The sequence below is a fragment of the Ovis canadensis genome, chromosome 6 (genome assembly GCF_042477335.2).
Source record: "Ovis canadensis isolate MfBH-ARS-UI-01 breed Bighorn chromosome 6, ARS-UI_OviCan_v2, whole genome shotgun sequence".
NCBI classification, from domain to species: Eukaryota; Metazoa; Chordata; class Mammalia; order Artiodactyla; family Bovidae; genus Ovis; species Ovis canadensis.
This window is the reverse complement of record NC_091250.1, coordinates 129,992,530-130,010,039: the sequence shown is the minus strand read 5'-3', so window position 1 is coordinate 130,010,039 and position 17,510 is coordinate 129,992,530. Positions and strand designations below refer to the sequence as shown.

At 52.9% G+C, this 17,510-nt stretch overlaps 2 protein-coding genes across 7 annotated transcripts in view; one reads left to right on the top strand and one right to left on the bottom strand.

Annotated features, from left to right (window-relative positions):
* The first annotated feature begins 357 nt into the window (after positions 1 to 357).
* On the top strand, positions 358 to 4,161 carry CFAP184 (cilia and flagella associated protein 184). Its single transcript, XM_069594793.1, has one exon. The coding sequence runs from the start codon at positions 448 to 450 to the stop codon at positions 2,122 to 2,124; it is 1,677 nt and encodes a 558-aa protein (XP_069450894.1). The 5' UTR covers positions 358 to 447; the 3' UTR covers positions 2,125 to 4,161.
* A 2,841-nt stretch (positions 4,162 to 7,002) lies between these two features.
* TBC1D14 (TBC1 domain family member 14) overlaps positions 7,003 to 17,510 on the bottom strand; it is a 117,648-nt gene continuing 107,140 nt past the window's right edge. For all 6 annotated transcript variants that reach the window (XM_069594786.1, XM_069594787.1, XM_069594788.1 and 3 more), the window contains 2 exons: positions 16,074 to 16,332; positions 7,003 to 9,499 (listed from right to left, as the gene is read on the bottom strand). In XM_069594786.1, the coding sequence (XP_069450887.1) occupies positions 9,434 to 9,499; positions 16,074 to 16,332 (325 nt within the window). In that variant the 3' untranslated portion in view covers positions 7,003 to 9,433. The remainder of the gene's footprint in view (positions 9,500 to 16,073; positions 16,333 to 17,510) is intronic.

The window sequence follows — 17,510 nt, the reverse complement described above, 5'->3', positions numbered from 1 at the left end:
TGGCAAGCGGGCGGAAAAGGAAGCCGGGGCGGGACGCGTCCCGCCCCCTCTCGGTGCGAGCCTACGCCCTCCGCCAATCAAAGCCGCCTCCCGTCGTCCGGGGGCGGCCACCCATTGGTCTGCTCTGGCCGGGAGGCGGGGAGGAGAAGGGGGCAGAGCCCCAGGCCCTGGAAAGTGGGCGGAAAAGGAAGCGAGGAGGGACGCGCCCCACCCCTTCTGGGTACGAGCCTACGCTCTCCGCCAATCAAAGCCGCCCCCAGTCGTTCGGGAGCAGCCTTCCATTGATCTGCTCTGGCGGAGAAGGCGGGGAGGAGAAAGGACGGGGCGTGGGACAGAGGTCCAGCCAATCGCCGGGCCCCTCCGCGCGCGCCCCTGGTTGCCCCTGGAAACCAAACATCCAGCAGCTCCCCGCTGGAGGGTCTGCCGCGCGGACCCGGAGGGAGGGAGATGGACGACCACACTGGGGACCCAGAGACGGAAGATGGAGAGGTAGAGAGCTTGGCCTCGCAGCTGTCCGGGGTCAAGGCCAGCTCCGTCCCCCAGTCCCCGGTGGAACCCGCGGAGCCGGAGCCGGTGACGAAGACCGTAGAGGCTTCAGAGGAAGGCGCCGCCGCGCCGAAGCCGGCCAAATCCCAGGAAGGGCTGGCGGTCACCGAAGCTGCTGGCGAGGAGGAGCCCGGAGAGCTTGAGAGCCCAGCCGAGGCCCAGGAGGAAGCCGAGCCAGGGGAGCCGCGGGAGGCCCGGCCTGGGGAGCCAGCCGAGCCAGAGCCCGAGGAACCCGAGGGGGAGGGAGTGGAGGAGGAAGGCGAAGAAGAGGAGGTGGTGGCGGCGGCGGTGGTGGCGGCGGCGGCAGCGGCGGCGGAGCCCGGGAGGAAGGAAGTCCCGTCGCAGATCTCCCTGCAGCAGACCGCGGCCGGTAAGGAAGACGCCGCGGCAGCCCGGGGCGCTGAGCGGGAAGGCCAGGTAGAGGAGGAGGAAGAGAGCGAGGCGAGCGAGGAGGGGCTGGAGGCTCGGGTCCCCCAGAAAGACGAGGACAAGCTGAGAAACCTGGACGAGGGGCTTGGGCTCGAGCCTTACGACTGGAGCGAGGAGGTGCAGAAGCAGCAGGAGCAGCAGCTGCGCGCCGAGCTTCTGGAGCAGTACCGCGCCCTGGTGGTGGAGCGCGGCCGCTACCAACGCTACAACATCTACCTGCAGCACAAGATCTTCGAGGCGCTGCGCAAGAAGAAGGGTGTGGAGGCCGCCGCCGAGGCGCCTGGAGGCGACAGGGGCGCGGAGCCCGAGGCCCCCGAGAAAGAGCAGGCCTACCTCCGCCATCTGGCCGTCCTGGAGGACCTGCGGAAGCAGGAGGCCGACGACCTGCGCTGGTATCACAACGAGCTGGACCAGCTGAAGCTGCAGTGCCAAGAGAAGGTCTCCCGGGTGGACAAGGAGTGGCGGCGCTTCCAGGCGCTCAAGAAGCAGGTGGTGATGCAGGCCATGGGCAGCTGCCGGATGAGGGGCGGCCGCCAGGTCGCTCTGCGAGAGGTGGAGCAGATCCAGGCGCTGGAGGATAAGAAGGAGAAGGAGATGAGCGCAGTGAGGCTAGAGAACGTGCAGCTGAAGCAGAGCCTGGTGCATTTTGAAACCAGGATGAGGACCCAGGAGGACCTGACCGAGGGCCTGCTCCTGATAGACTTTGAACAGCTCAAGATCGAGAACCAGACCTTCAACGAGAAGGTCGAGGAGCGGAATGAGGAGCTCCTGAAACTGCGCAGCAAGGTGACCAACAACGTGCAGATAATAACTCACGTGAAGGAAAAGTTACACTTTGTGGACATAGAAAACATGTGTAAAAAGGCAGACCTCATGGAGATTGAGGCTCAGGTGGCCCGGAAGAGGGACATCTTGACCAAGACTAAGCAAGCCCGAGATGGCCTGCGGCTTGACAACATCAGGCTGAATCAGAAGTGTGGGCTTCTGGGCAAGGAGTCCCTCCTCCGGGACATGGAAGAGAAGGTGGACAGGACGGAGGTGCTCAACCAGCGCCTGGCGAGCCTGAAGCACCACCACGCCGGGCTCGTTCTGTCCTGCAGAGGCGTGAAGCAGAAGATCAGGGAGGCCAAGGCCTTTCTGCCCTCCTGACTCAACTGATAGGCGACTTCGGTCTCAGCAAACTCCACCCTTCACTAACTCCTCTTCTCCTTTTGTTGCCACTCTTAAAAGGCCCCTGATGATTGGGATGAAAGTGTGTTTTGTATTCTTAATTTTTCAGCTTCCAGATTAATGCTGAGCACAGAATTGAGTTAAATATAGAGAAAATAGTAAAACAAGGACAGGGAAACAAACAGGGATGGCTTAATGTACTGACTTCTCATAAAAAGCTGTCACAGACCTTTTCTATCTGAGCAATTGTATAATTTCAGTGTCCTGACACTGAGGAGAACTGATCCTCCTCCATGTTCAAGAGGGTTCAACAAATGGGGCAGGGTGCCCAGAAAATTCCTGTGCACTAAACCCATGAGTAAATCCTCTGAATGGATTGAACTGTGTGGTCCTGAATCGCTCGTTTCAGTTCAAACCTCACCAATTCCCTTAAAACTGTTTTGCATGTAAACAGCGCTAGCTTCTGGGGTAATCAACACCCAGGAAGAGGAGGGATGAGAAACAGGGAGAAGAGCCTTGTCCAATGAAAGGAGGCTCAGTCTGTCTAACTGTGAATGTCTGTTTCTGGCTCAAGGACAGTCTTCAATGCTGATGAAACGTTTTCTTGGACTCACTAAAGAAATGCATTGATCCATACCCAAAGTGAAATTTTGTTTTCCAGTGAAGACAAAATGGTGACTGTACTGTGTCTTGCAGGTGCAAAACATACAGAGTGATGTGACTGCTGAGTGTCCATAAGCCTTTCGTTTTCAGCAAGATATTTTCAGACCTTAGACCGTCACTAAGCACGTGATTTTTTTTACTGTGTCAAATATTAAGATGTCTATCATTCCTTGAGTTAATGTAAGAAACACCTGACAGGTCTACCCCCTTAACCTGAAGTCAGCGACGGCTGTTTTAAGGTTTCTTTGATGCTTTGGGAGTCAGGGGCTTTATTTCTTCTTAGTTTTAGCTTGAATTTTGAGATGTGCAGTTTTGGAATTAAAAGCATTCTTCCAGCCCTAAATTTAAGAAGTATCATAAGAAGGGTGATCTCTTCTTTGGTGCTAAATACCTTTAGAAAACCCCAGTGTAGGCAGATGACTCGGTCGTGAGACTATCACAATAACTTTTGTCTTTTGATGATATTTTGTTTTCTAAAGTGCTTTCCTTTTAAAGCAAGTGAAGACTGATTAGAATTCCCTAACTTCCACAGCATGAATACTCTTTTATAATATCGTAATCAAAGCACACAAATGTAACAGTGAGGAGAGTAAGAAGCTTTGCCTTCCTGCTTCCCTTCTGTTTTTCCTCTACAATTTTTGTCTTCTCTCCATCCTGTTCATCAAGACCAGAGTCAAATAGTGATTCCCTGGCAGACAGAACTTGGTTTTTCCTGTGCCTCAAACTGGGAACAGCAGTGGCTCACTCTTTTGTGGCTGGGGAGGTTCAAATTGGCAACAGGCTCAGTGCCTACAGCTTTTATTATGAGTCTCCTGCCTTTGGTTCACTAGTGAGAGAACAGGTATTTTCAACTGACTTTGAACCACTGGCAATTACCCAGGTGGATTTCCTCATCAGCCTTCAACCTGGTGACCAGTAGGTCTCTGGGCGGGGGGGTGGTGTGTGTGTGTGTGTGTGTGTGTGTCTGTGTATTCAGTTGTGTTTAAGCTGCAAAGTTACCGATGTCCTCTCAAATTATGTTACCTGTGCTGAAGATGTTCCAGTTGACTAGAAGGTAATCATCTTCTGTTAATTATTTTATAACAAAGTTCTAATAACTCACAAGCTGTTGCAGACAGACCCACGTCCGAGGAAGAACGCAAGGGACCCAAAAATCATCATCCCCCGCCTCAGCGCCTGACAGCTGTCTGCAGGCACAGCCCCACCCTGGCCTGTGACCCACCCACCCCTCTGTGACTGCACCCTGAGGAGACAAAGACCCTGGAAGGCAGATAGTGGGTTTATCATCCTCCCTGGTGACCAGCACAGTGTGCAGTAGAGTCGGGGTTCAATAAATTTGTTGGGTTAATAACATCCATGTTAGTCTCATTTGCTGAATATATTCGTGACTTGAATTCCTATTACGTGTCAGACAAGTCCCATGCCGGATTCAAAAATGATTACAGGTAGTTAACGAGGATGTCTCAATGAAGTAGAGCCAATGAGGACACGGACAGGGAGGCAGGCTCGTAGCTTTGGAAGGAGGACCTCAGAGCCCCACAGCTCCTCCCGCTTCCTCGAGGGGACAGTTACAGAGCAGTGCCCCAGTCTGGACTAGAAACCCGTAAAACTAAGATGATTCTTATGAACACTAAAAGGCTATAAAGATTTTTTTTTTTCTTCTGTCAAAAAGTATAGGGCCTGAAAAATGGAGGCACAAGAAAATCTAAGTGAGATGTCCATGAAAGTAGCCTCTTGGTTTTCTCCTTTCAACATTTTATCCTAATTTAGAAGATAAAACGTACAACCACTTGCTAATCTTTGGGTAGATGGCCAAGGCCTTTCCTTAAGGGTAGAATCTTTGATTCTCGAATTGTCTATGGCATCTTAAATTTCTTGCAAAATAACCACAGTGCAGACTCCATTATCCTCCTCTTTCAAATCCTGGCCACACCACTTCCTCCATCAGGCAGGTGGCTTGGCCTCTGTGTGCCTCGGTTTCCTTAGTACTGACTTCAGAGTTGTCGTGAGGATGAAACATACTTTAGTAAAGACTTAGTGTAGTGCCTGGCACACAGTCTGTATGCAGCAGATTCTAAGTATTCTCCAGCTGTCTCGCCCACATCCCACTCAATAGCATCTGAGATTTGCCTTTGAGACTTTTCAAAGCTTTTAGTGTTCTCAGAAGAAACAGTTTCTTTCCACAACACTGGTTTAGCATAGCATTTAATTGAATTATGTAAATACAATAACTACTACCATTGGCATAAAAAAACTTGAGAATGATCATCAGTGACTTAGGCTCAACTCATGGAAGTAGCTGTGTACGTGCCAGACAGCAGCCTACCAGGCAAGGGAGATTCAGGGTGAACTAGCCTTTTTCTTTTAACGTGATCTGAGCTGGATGTGGCCGCTGTTACAGAGGGTTTTTTGTTTGTTGTCCGTATCGGTGGCAGGAGGGACGCAGGCACTACCTGGATAAAGCCCAAGGCATCTGAAAAGGAAACGCTTCTTCACCACTAAATGAAAACCATTTTGGGTGACAACAAGTGAAATTTTGTAGTTCCTCAGTGGAGATGCATGCTCTTCTTTTCGTGCAAGTTCATCTGCAGTCACTATTTGGATTTTTACCACTAGTCAGGCGTGCAAGCTTGCTCAGTCACTTCAGTCATCTCTGACTCTTTGTGACCCCATGGACTGTAGCCCGTCAGGCTCCTCTGTCCACGGGATTCTCCAGGCAAGAAGACTGGAGTGGGTTGCCACTTCCTTCTCCAGAAGATCTTCCTGACCCAGGGATCGAATCTGTGCCTCCTGCATTTCCAGCAGATTCTTTACTCGCTGAGCCACCTGGGAAGTGTGTCTTCTATAAAAAGAGAGTTCATCCACCCCCAATTCGTAGTTTGTTTTAAACTTTGAGATGGTCTTCGGGTGATGAAGCATGCAGAGGCTATGGATGAAAGGGACCCCAGGAGACTACTTCCACGGTGTCCCGTCTGAGGACCTGGCTCTAAGGCTTCCCTCTGCTGGCCATACCCCTCCTCTGGTCCTCCTGGTGACCCGAAGCTCACCGCAAGGCCCGGCGGGGGGGCGCCCGCCTCCCCGCCCTGCTGACACAGCACCTTCCCGCTCTTGCCTTCTTGGCAGGCTGCACACTTCGGGGAGTGGTTGTCTTTGAACTGTCAGCCCCCTAGTTTCTCTTATGAAAACACTCCCCAACTTCCACCCTTGCCACGGCTTGGGCGTTGGTAGGGGGTCACCCCTCAGGGCCAGCCGTCGGGCACGGCTCTGCCTCCTCAGAGCTGAGGTCAGGAGCCCCAGAGCAACATGTTCTCTGGGGAGCCGTGTTTCTGACCAAGGGCTGGGGTCTGAGTCCCCACTCTGCCACCACATGGCCAGAGGGGCCCACGCAGATCGCTTCTGAGCCACGCCTCCAACGACGGTGTGACAGAGTTGCTGCGGAGGTAAATGAGGTCATCCTGGCGACGGAGCCCCAGGCCTGGCGTGGGTGGAGCAGTGAGCGAAGCCCCAGCTGTGAGCCCTCGATAACTCTCCACCAGCCTCAGCCTGCAGGGGGTGGAGACCACAGGGCAGTGCCTGGGTCAGGTCGCCCGTGCACAGGGAAGGTGCTGTTTCTGAGCCATGCAGGGCCCAGAAGCCAGGCACCGGAGACCAGAAGGACCAGCACACACACCAGCAACATGAGAGTCCATCGCCCTGCCGGCTCCGGGACCTGGAGGACTGCTTCTCGCTCACCGCCACCGCAGCGAGGCAGCACTGCTGGTCTCCGCCCCCGAGACGGGGAAAGACCACGGGCAGCCGCGGACAACCAGCAGGTTCCGGGTCAGGGGAAGAGCCGGGCACCTGGCCCGGAGAGCCTGACGCCCTGCTGGGATGGGGGCAGGCGCGGGTGGTAGGGGTGTGAGCAGGTGAGCAGGGCAGGTGCGTGGGCCGGGGGACCAGGGGCTAAAGCTGCAGGTGGTCAGGCTCAGGGGGCAGCAAGCCTGGGGCTCCCCTCAGCCTCGAAGGGGGAAAGCGCTAACTTTCCGATCCCCTGACCAAATCACCGTAACCGAACCACCTCTTTTATTTAACTGAGACTAGTAAGTAAGTGCATTTGAAAATATTCAAATAGCACGATGCTCAAAGCCAAATTTTACCATACTTCGGGGTGAGAACTCTAACTTGAAACCAAACGGCAGTGAATGTAAGCAACAATTTTACATGACTTTTTATTTAATAAAACCACATATTTACAATTCAAAAAGCCCTAGTTTGATACACTTTACTAAATAAAATTAAAGGTTAACTGTACAAGCAATTAAAACATGATATGTAGCAAGTGTTACCAGTTTTCTATCAGCAAACTATTTAAAATAGTCAAAAACGGAGTAGTTAAAAAGTACCCTTTAAAGTGAACGTTGTTCCAGATGGGATTTCAGTGACTGGTGGGGACACGGCAACCGGCTCCGGCTGAGGTGCCAGCCGCAGAGGCCCCAACCCTGACACCTCACTTTCTGAAAATCAGTGGCACCGGAAGTGGAGAGGGCCGACTTCCCAAGGAGGGTGCGCTTCCAATTCTCTTTCCGGTTTTCCGAAACCAGAATGGCGAGCAGACAAGCGCAGCCCTTTTCGGTCCAGCAGCCCTTTGCCCTCTGCGGCAAGTGGCTGAGCGACCCTAGACTGGGACCTTGAACTTCCCAGACTCTGAGGTGGACACATCTAGCCAGCAGAGAGCTCGTGTGGTCCCTGAACAGGTCATGAAAACTCCCTCTGAACTACAGATCGGGAAGTGTTGCAGAATGGCCTGGAATCCTGCTTAAAAACTCAATGCATGTACGGCGCTATCTGAAGAGACACGTCCATCCATCCGACAGCCACGCCGAGGGCTGGGGGCGCTGACGGCACGTCGAGGCACACAAACGCATTCTCAGGAACTGCCCGCGGCCCCGGGCGCATCGCTTTCTGTCACCACTTCGGGAATGTCTTTATGTACAGTAAGAAAATATATACATCTTTCACGAACAGAAAGCCTACGTCATGGGACGAGACCAGGTACCTCCGCGAGGAAGGGCGTGACGGGGCCAGCAGCCCGCTTTCGGCCCGGTTACACTCAGCCTCTCTTGGAGTCCGGGAATGGCTGCCCTGGCGCTCGGTGGAGATGGAAGACCACCTCCAAGGGGTCAGGAGGGTCGGCGCTTCAAGGCCGAGGCAGAAAGTGGTGGGGGATGCCCTGCAAGCTCCCCGGGGAGTTCAGCAGGAACAGGAGGTGGGAAAGGACACGTGGGACAGAGCCGGGGTGGAGGGCGTGAGGACGGCCAGCGGCTCAGCAGCTTGCTTTGTACCTGAAGTGTCATCGGCGGGCACGGCAGGTGGAGAAAAACCTATAAAACTAACACCGTGCTTAGGCTCCACCCCGAGGGTGGACGTATGGCTGAGAAGGGTGGCTGGGCGGCAAGTGCCCATGGGCCTGGCCTCCCGAGCGCCCCAGAGACCGGCGCGTGTACACATGGGAGCCGTGTCCGTGCGGACGGGCCTGTCCTTTGGACTTCTTCATGCCGACGGTCTTCATGTCTCTGAATTCAGATAAGCAAAGCTCTTAACGCAAAGTTCGTCAAATGAGTCAAGGAAAAGCTGGGACAAAAGGTGGTGAATGAAGTGGGGGGGACGCTGAGAATTCCTGACAAGCTAACTGGGCCGCTGGACGCGTGCTGCTCACGCCCCGGTGCCTACAGCCATCCTGTGAGTGGACTGTGTGAGGCGGGGTCACCACCCCAAGGACGGCGCCTGCCCTGCAGGGACAGGAGGAGCGCCCGCCCCACACGGGCTGGCCCGGCCTCCCAGGAACTGGTGGGCGGCCAGGGGCAGGGCGTCTTGCCCCCCGCGCCTGGCTCAGAGAGGCAGGCTCTGCTCTAACGCCCGTCTCTATTGCTGCAGGGTCTGGGTGAGCCACCACTGCTGGACAAACGGGGGTGCGGTCTCTGGGACAGCGGGGCACCCCCCAGAACCTGAGCGTGCGCTGTCAGCCCCGGTGCTGGAATTTTGTCAAGGCAACGTGGTAAAAGGTCAGCCTGAAGGTCAGATCGCGTGTGTTCGGGGAGCCCACACACCAGCGGCTGTCCTCTGAGAGCCCGTCTTTCCGTCCTGCTGTCTTTGGTAGGCAGGCTTCAAAAACATGACCTGCGGCTCTGGAAGGATTACCTCGGCAACTAAAATCAGCAGTCCCTTTCGGACTAAAATATGTAGATGTGAGCCAATGCCATCTCTGAGGTCTCCCAAATAACATTTCTCATGCACCTTGGCTAACGAAAAATTGTAATGTACTTTCTGGCAGTTGACATAAAAGCATTACAATTTAATTAACTTTTGCTGAAATGAGGGGAGGGAACTGGCCGCTGCCCTATTTAAACCATGCAGAATACGCAGTGGTTGGCCATGGTCCTCATTCCACTGAGCTTAAGGCTTAGCCTTGGTTTAATTCTTTAAAAATGTTTTTTCGTTTGTTGTGTTGTGTTTAAGGCCAACTCCAGCATTAGGGATCAAACGTGGAAACAGCCCCTGTCCTCCGGAGCTGCCAGGGCATCCGCCCGAAGCTACACAAGTGCCACGTGGAGCCTGCTTCCCAGCTGATCGCGAGTCCACGGCCTCGTCAGTGCCGCAGAGACGGGCTTCCTTTCTCCATTTCCCTGCTGTCCTTCTGCAAGGCGGTCAGCACCTGGGGATCACAGGGAGACACCAGTGGGAGACCGGCGACACACGGACACAGGTCCTCCCGTCCACCTTCCACACTCCTGCAGACTCATCTTTCTACCGTGGAATCCAGCTCATGGCCTCTCTGGGCTAGGGCGTTAGCCCAGGGACTTCCCTCTGGGCACTAGCCGCCGATGTCAAGGCCAGGCTACTGGGCTCTGCCCCTTCCAGTCTGGCTGCAGCTGCCCGCACTCCCCACCAGCGGAGCCAGGCCCCCCGCTCCGGAAGGCTCACGTGCCCTCACGCCTTCCCATGCTGCTGCCCCCTCTGCCTCGTCCCTCTCTCCTCACCAGGGAATGACCAATCCTTCTAAGGCCCAGGAGACACCAGCTCCCGGCCAGGCCTCCCCGCGCGTCCCTAGGACAATTTAGCTCCCTCCTCCTCGCTGCTCTGAGCTCTAAGTTAACACCTTTATTTTTAAAAGCATGACATTCCACTGTGATTGCTTAACAACAGCAGGCACAGGACGGGCCCATTTGCTGCAGCCATGCAGAACACCACCAGGCACCTCCCACAGAGGAACCGTGTAACTACACAACGTGGAAGGCAGGGAGCGGCAGACACTCAGATGAGCGACCCGCTAAAAGCCACACAGATCCACACTTACATGGGTCGTACTTCGGAACCGAGGGGACCTCCAGAGCACCAGTTCCTGAAACTCCTTGGGCCCAGCACTGGACCACTTTAGGCGAAGTACAGGTTACAGGGGGTAAAGCAGAAACCCTGCATGAGGGTTTCAAATGCATGGCACAGAAGGGCTGCTGGCAGCTGGAAGCCCCCTTCTCATCTGAGCAAGGCGGCCAGCCAAACACAACCACGGAACTGTTTGCTAAAGCACGGTAGGACCTTACTCTTAAGCACCGTATTTAAGAGAATCGGGCACAAACCACAGTTCCCGTGGGACCTGGAACTAAACAAACTCAGTGGCGAGGCCCACCGTCAGGCTAACTCCTATTACCGCCCCACTGTTAGAGGGCGTCCTACTCTCTAATAACCCTTGACCTGGTCTTAACCGGTAATTTTCACCTAAAATGCAAGAAGCGGAATGACAGATCTGGACTCGGCCCGTCTGTCTGTGCGTGTCCCTGCGGGTGTGTGGACGGGGGCGGGGGAGGACCAGGGAAACACAAGGGGAGGCCGGCGGACCGCAGCTGTGCGGGATGGGAAGCTAAGGCAGCGCTGGCTCTGAGGGACGGGCACGCGCACCAGAGGCACGGGCACGCGCACCAGGAAGGGCCCTGGCTCTCTGTGGCCACCTCAGAGCATCAGTGCAGGGGCCGAGTCCCAGGAGACTCCAGGGCACGCGCAGGTGGGCATGCACCTGCGCAGTCCAGCGGGGACCCCACTCAGAGGCCCTGCCCAGCCCAGAGCTCTGCAGTCGCCATCCTCAAACCCTTGACACTAATTCTGAACATGAGGCCCCACACCTTCATCGTGTGTTGCCCATTTATTTCTTAACCAGAGAAAGGCTCTTCTTCCCTCTCACCAGATCCCTGATAATTATATAGCCGGTCCTGCTCACACAGAAGCTGAGGTTTCTGTGTGTGTGTGTGTTTTTTTAACAGCTTACTGAGACATTACTCAAATACCATACATAAAATTCACCCACTTCGTGTGTTCAATCTGGTGGCTTTTAATACAGTCACGGATAACGTGCAGCCCTCAGCACAGCCAACCTTGGGGCATTTCCATCAGGGCACGAGTAGCCCCTGCCCTCCAGCTGCCACCGCCCTGTCCCGCTCGCCACGTCCCGTCTCTACAGCTTCCTTTCTGAAACTGCACGGGAATGGGGCCACGCAGTGTGTGGTCTGCAGTCTGGCTTTCTGTTCTGAAGGTGCACCCACAGTCGCAGGAGTCAGTACTTCACTCCTTTTTATAAACTGAATGGATTTACTTCGGAACTGTAACGCACAGCACACTAAGCAGAGAGCAGCGCCCCTGCCCCCCGGCTGGTAAAACCAGGGGAGCGTTTCATGGTGTTACCCAAGGGCCTGCCACAGCACCTGTGCTCTTTCCCTAAAGACGTGACAGGAAGGAAGGCCACCAGACAGAGAGCATCCCAGCAGGTAAGAGAGGTCCAGCTCGGGGGCAGACCAAAGGGCCCAGGGCAGAGGGGACCCCCCTCTGGGTAATAAATGAATAGGCATTGGATTGTGTACTCTAAAAGGGGTGAAGTTCATGGTACTGTAAATTATTAAAGCTGTGAAACAAAAATAAATAGGCCGCTAACTAAGATCAGAGTTCAGTTCAGTTCAGTCGCTCAGTCGTGTCCGACTCTTTGCGACCCCATGAATCGCAGCATGCCAGGCCTCCCTGTCCATCACCAACTCCTGGAGTCACTCAGACTCACATCCATTGAGTCAGTGATGCCATCCAGCCATCTCATCCTCTGTCGTCCCTTTCTCCTCCTGCCCCCAATCCCTCCCAGCATCAAGAGTCTTTTCCAATCAGTCAACTCTTCGCATGAGGTGGTCAAAGTACTGGAGTTCAGCTTTAGCATCATTTCTTCCAAAGAAATCCCAGGGTTGATCTCCGTCAGAATGGACTGGTTGGATCTCCTTGCAGTCCAAGGGACTCTCAAGAGTCTTCTCCAACACCACAGTTCAAAAGCATCCATTCTTCGGCACTCAGCCTTCTTCACAGTCCAACTCTCACATCCATACATGACCACAGGAAAAACCATAGCCTTGACTAGATGGACCTTAGTCGGCAAAGTAATGTCTCTGCTTTTGAATATACTATCTAGGTTGGTCATAACTTTTCTTCCAAGGAATAAGCGTCATTTAATTTCATGGCTGCAATCACCATCTGCAGTGATTTTGGAGCCCCCCAAAATAAAGTCTGACACTATTTCCACTGTTTCCCCATCTATTTCCCATGAAGTGATGGGACCAGATGCCATGATCTTCGTTTACTGAATGTTGAGCTTTAAGCCAACTTTTTCACTCTCCTCTTTCACTTTCATCTAGAGGCTTTTTAGCTCCTTTTCACTTTCTGCCCTAAGGGTGGTGTCATCTGCATATCTGAGGTTATTGATATTTCTCCTGGCAATCTTGATTCCAGCTTGTGTTTCTTCCAGCCCAGCGTTTCTCATGATGTACTCTGCATAGAAGTTAAATAAGCAGGGTGACAATATACAGCCTTGACGTACCCCTTTTCCTATTTGGAACCAGTCTGTTGTTCCATGTCCAGTTCTAACTGTTGCTTCCTGACCTGCATACAGATTTCTCAAGAGGCAGGTCAGGAGGTCTGGTATTCCCATCTCTTTCAGAATTTTCCACAGTTTACTGTGATCCACACAGTCAAAGGCTTTGGCACAGTCAAAGCAGAAATAGATGTTTTTCTGGAACTCTCTTGCTTTTTCCATGATCCAGTGGATGTTGGCAATTTGATCTCTGGTTCCTCTGCCTTTTCTAAAACCAGCTTGAACATCAGTAAGTTCATGGTTCACATATTGCTGAAGCCTGGCTTAGAGAATTTTGAGCATTACTTTACTAGCATGTGAGATGAGTGCAATTGTGCGGTAGTTTGAGCATTCTTTGGCATTGCCTTTCTTTGGAATTGGAATGAAAACTGACCTTTTCCAGTCCTGGGGCCACTGCTGAGTTTTCCAAATTTGCTGGCATATTGAGTGCAGCACTTTCACAGCATCATCTTTCAGGATTTGAAATAGCTCACCTGGAATTCCATCACCTCCACTAGCTTTGTTCGTAGTGATGCTTTCTAAGGCCCACTTGACTTCACATTCCAGGATGTCTGGCTCTAGATTAGTGATCACATCATCATGATTATCTCGGTCGTGAAGATCTTTTTTGTACAGTTCTTCTGTGTATTCTTGCCACCTCTTTTTAATATCTTCTGCTTCTGTTAGGTCCATACCATTTCTGTCCTTTATCAAGCCCATCTTTGCATGACATGTTCCCTTGGTATCTCTAATTTTCTTGAAGAGATCTCTAGTCTTTCCCATTCTGTTGTTTTCCTCTATTTCTTTGCATTGATTGCTGAGGAAGGCTTTCTTATCTCTTCTTGTTATTCTTTAGAACTCTACATTCAGATACTTATATCTTTCCTTTTCTCCTTGGCTTTTCGCCTCTCTTCTTTTCACAGCTATTTGTAAGGCCTCCCCAGACAGCCATTTTGCTTTTTTGCATTTCTTTTCCATGGGGATTCTTGCCTTGAGAACCCCATGAACAGTATGAAAAGGCAAAATGATAGGATACTGAAAGAGGAACTCCTCAGGTCAGTAGGTGCCCAATATGCTACTGGAGATCAGTGGAGAAATAACTCCAGAAAGAATGAAGGGATGAAGTCAAAGCAAAAACAATACCCAGCTGTGGATGTGACTGGTGATAGAAGCAAGGTCCGATGCTGTAAAGAGCAATATTGCATGGGAACCTGGAATGTCAGGTCCATGAATCAAGGCAAACTGGAAGTGGTCAAACAAGAGATGGCAAGAGTGAACGTCGACATTCTAGGAATCAGTGAACTAAAATGGACTGGAATGGGTGAATTTAACTCAGATGACCATTATATCTACTACTGCGGGCAGGAATCCCTCAGAAGAAATGGAGTAGCCATCATGGTCAACAAGAGAGTCCAAAATGCAGTACTTGGATGCAATCTCAAAAACGACAGAATGATCTCTGTTCGTCTCCAAGGCAAACCATTCAATATCACAGTTATCCAAGTCTATGCCCCAACCAGTAATGCTGAAGAAACTGAAGTTGAACGGTTTTATGAAGACCTATAAGACCTTTTAGAACGAACACCCCAAAAAGATATCCTTTTCATTATAGGGGACTGGAATGCAAAAGTAGGAAGTCAAGAAACACCTGGAGTAACCGGAGAATTTGGCCTTGGAATGCGGAATGAAGCAGGGCAAAGACTAATAGAGTTTTGCCAAGAAAATGCACTGGTCATAGCAAACACCCTCTTCCAACAACACAAGAGAAGACTCTACACATGGACATCAGCAGATGGTCAACACCGAAATCAGATTGATTATATTCTTTGCAGCCAAAGATGGAGAAGCTCTATATAGTCAACAAAAACAAGACCAGGAGCTGACTGTGGCTCAGATCATGAACTCCTTATTGCCAAATTCAGACTTACATTGAAGAAAGTAGGGAAAACCGCTAGACCATTCAGGTATGACCTAAATCAAATCCCTTATGATTATACAGTGGAAGTGAGAAATAGATTTAAGGGCCTAGATCTGATAGATAAGAGTGCCTGATGAACTATGGAATGAGGTTCGTGACACTGTACAGGAGACAGGGATCAAGACCATCCCCATGGAAAAGAAATGCAAAAAACTAAGATCAGAAAGAGCCAGTCCAATCACCTGTGAAGTAATCTGGCCAAACATAAAGACTGGGAGCTTCCTTGAGCCTCCAAGTCTGTCAATTTACAGGAAAGAGAGAAGGACCACGATGAACACCACCACAGGGACAGAAGCAGCAAAATCCAGACGTGACAAGTGCTGCTGGACGCGACCTCGTTTCTTCAATATGTAAAGGGGAGGGAGAAGTGGAAAGGAGGGGTAACCCTGCACATTGTAAGAAGACGTGAAAGGCTGTTCATCCAATTACAACGTGTAGGCCTTATCTAGATCTTGATTTAAGCCAACAACAAAGCTACTGCTGATGTCTGAAAACAGAAATCTGAAAGCTGACGGGATGCTTGACAGGCACATGGGGGTTGGTTATTCTCTCTTCTTCTATTTTGCATGTACTTTAAATCTTCCACTAATTAAACAAACCGTAAATCAGGAACAAGCACCGTATGGCAAGGACAAGGCTCCCCAGGACGTGGTGCTCAGGCCAGCCGAGCGCACACAGCTCCTGAGGCCAGGTGTCCTATTTCCCTTTCGTACGGCAAAGACTAGGAACCAGGCCTAGGAGCAAAGTCCAGAGGGGGACCGGGGAGCCCGGGAGCACGCGCTCCCCTGCGGTCAGCCGGACGGCCCTGAGGGCAGCTGCGGGAGCTCCAGCAACCCGTCCAGGGAGCCCTCCCCTCCCCTCCCACCGAGGACACACGGCCCCCCTCTGCGCCTCCTCTGTCGGTGAGAGGGCGACAGGTCAGCCCCCTTGGCTCTCTGTCTCTGGGATTTAGAGAAAGGGGGGAGCTTGGTTTACAAAGTGCTGTCCACCAGGCGGGGGCCTGCGCTGCTACCGTTGTTCAGTCGCCCTGCTGTGCCTGACCCTTTGGGACCCCGTGGACTGAACCCACCAGGCTCAGGCAAGAACACTGAAGCAGGCTGCCCTTTTCTTCTCTAGGGATCCTCCCAACCCAGGGATCGTCTCCTGCGTTGTAGGCAGGTTCTTTACCACTGGAACCACTTGGGAAGCCCCTATAGGAGGGGTGGGGAGAGTGTTTCTCTCCAGCTCCTTCGCTCAGAGGAAGTGACTGTCTAAGACCCTGTGTGGCAAAGCCGGGCCCCAAACCCAAGGCACCTTCAAGAGGGCTGGTTCCTCATAAGGTGCTCTGCATAACCCGCTTCCTCAACTAGACGGGATAGGGAACAAAAGCCCACTCACCTGAGCCCACTTCTTGTTTCGACTTTGCATCTGAATGCTGGCGATGGAAGCGAAGAACTCCTCGGCGGGCAGGTCCTCCGGCAGCCGCGTGAGGAACTGGGCCACGTGAATGAAGTCCATCCTGGTCAGGACGTCCTGGAACAGCCTGAGGAGGCCCAGGGCCGTGCGGAACAGGAACTCCTCCCCGTCACGGCAGAACACGTCCCAGACCCGGCAGGCCAGGTCGAGGGGCAGGGACTTGCTGTAGAGAGTGAAGATCCTGGGGGAGAGAGGGGGCGTCAGGTCCTGGAGGTTCCACAACGGAGCCCTGGCTCAGGGCGGATCCTCTCCGGTGCTCCTGAGTTTAGGCCCTTTCACACTTCACGTCCTCGGTGGGGAGGGGGCGGTGGTGGAAGAGCTCTGGCCCGCATTCACACTGAAGGTCAATTTAAACGTTTTCTAAAACAGTATGATCAGCTTTCACAAAGAATCTCAAACAACATACAGCTTCCGAATTAGACACCGCACTTCGGCATGCAACACGTTTATCATGAACCTACTACGTGCTTATTCTTACTCTGAGGCAGGCGCTAGAGGTTAAGTCAACAAGGCAGGTAGAGCTTCGTTTGGTGGAAAATAAAAACAGCAAACGGAAATGCGTAACTGAATCGACGCGCACGCACCTGGCGTCTGAGGAGCGCTGCACTCGTTCCTCCCGGCAGGGGCCACAGAAGGAACCGGGTACAGTTTTCCGAGTAAATCTGACAGTGGCTCCCAGGAAACCGATCTCATATTTAAAACCATCAGGTGAAAACAGTGAGACACAGATATGCCTTCCCTTAAAAAACTGTTGACAATCTCAATTCAAACCACCAAACACACAGTCTTGGGTGACCAGAGCATGTCAACAGGTAGGTGAGTCCAGGCCGACTGTGTGGAGCCCAGTCCTCCCGCCGCCCCGAGGCCGAATCCAGGGCATCTCCTGACCCCACACCCAGACAGATGCAGCCACCTGCCTGGGCTCCCTCGATCCCAGGGCTCTGAGGATGCGCTGTCCGCCTCCACCGTCCCCACAGATGCCGCCCCCAGGAGGGAGCCCCCCAGCCCCACCCTACATCGGGCCCAGCATCTGGCATCTCCGTGGCACACCTGTGTCCACAAGCCCCCAGGCCACTCCAGGATGCCACAGGCGTCAGGGAGCAGGTCTCGCTGCCTTCCCACCAGACAGTCCTCACTGCTCCTGGGAACTCACTTTTCCCCAGGCTGCAGTATTCCCTGAGTGCCCATGCTGCCTCCAAGAGACACGCAAGGGCCGTGAAGGCACCTGAACTCAGGTGCTGCGCTCAGGATGCAGGCCGCCTTGGTCAGGAGGTCCTGTCACCCAGCCTTTACAGCAGGACTCTCCCCTGCAGTGGGGTCTACACCACGCTGGCAAGTCTGCTCACAAGCTGCAAGGCT

Bases quoted from the DNA above. Each gene is read 5' to 3' on its own strand.
- CFAP184 (XM_069594793.1), top strand. From the start codon at position 448: ATGGACGACCACACTGGGGACCCAGAGACGGAAGATGGAGAGGTAGAG.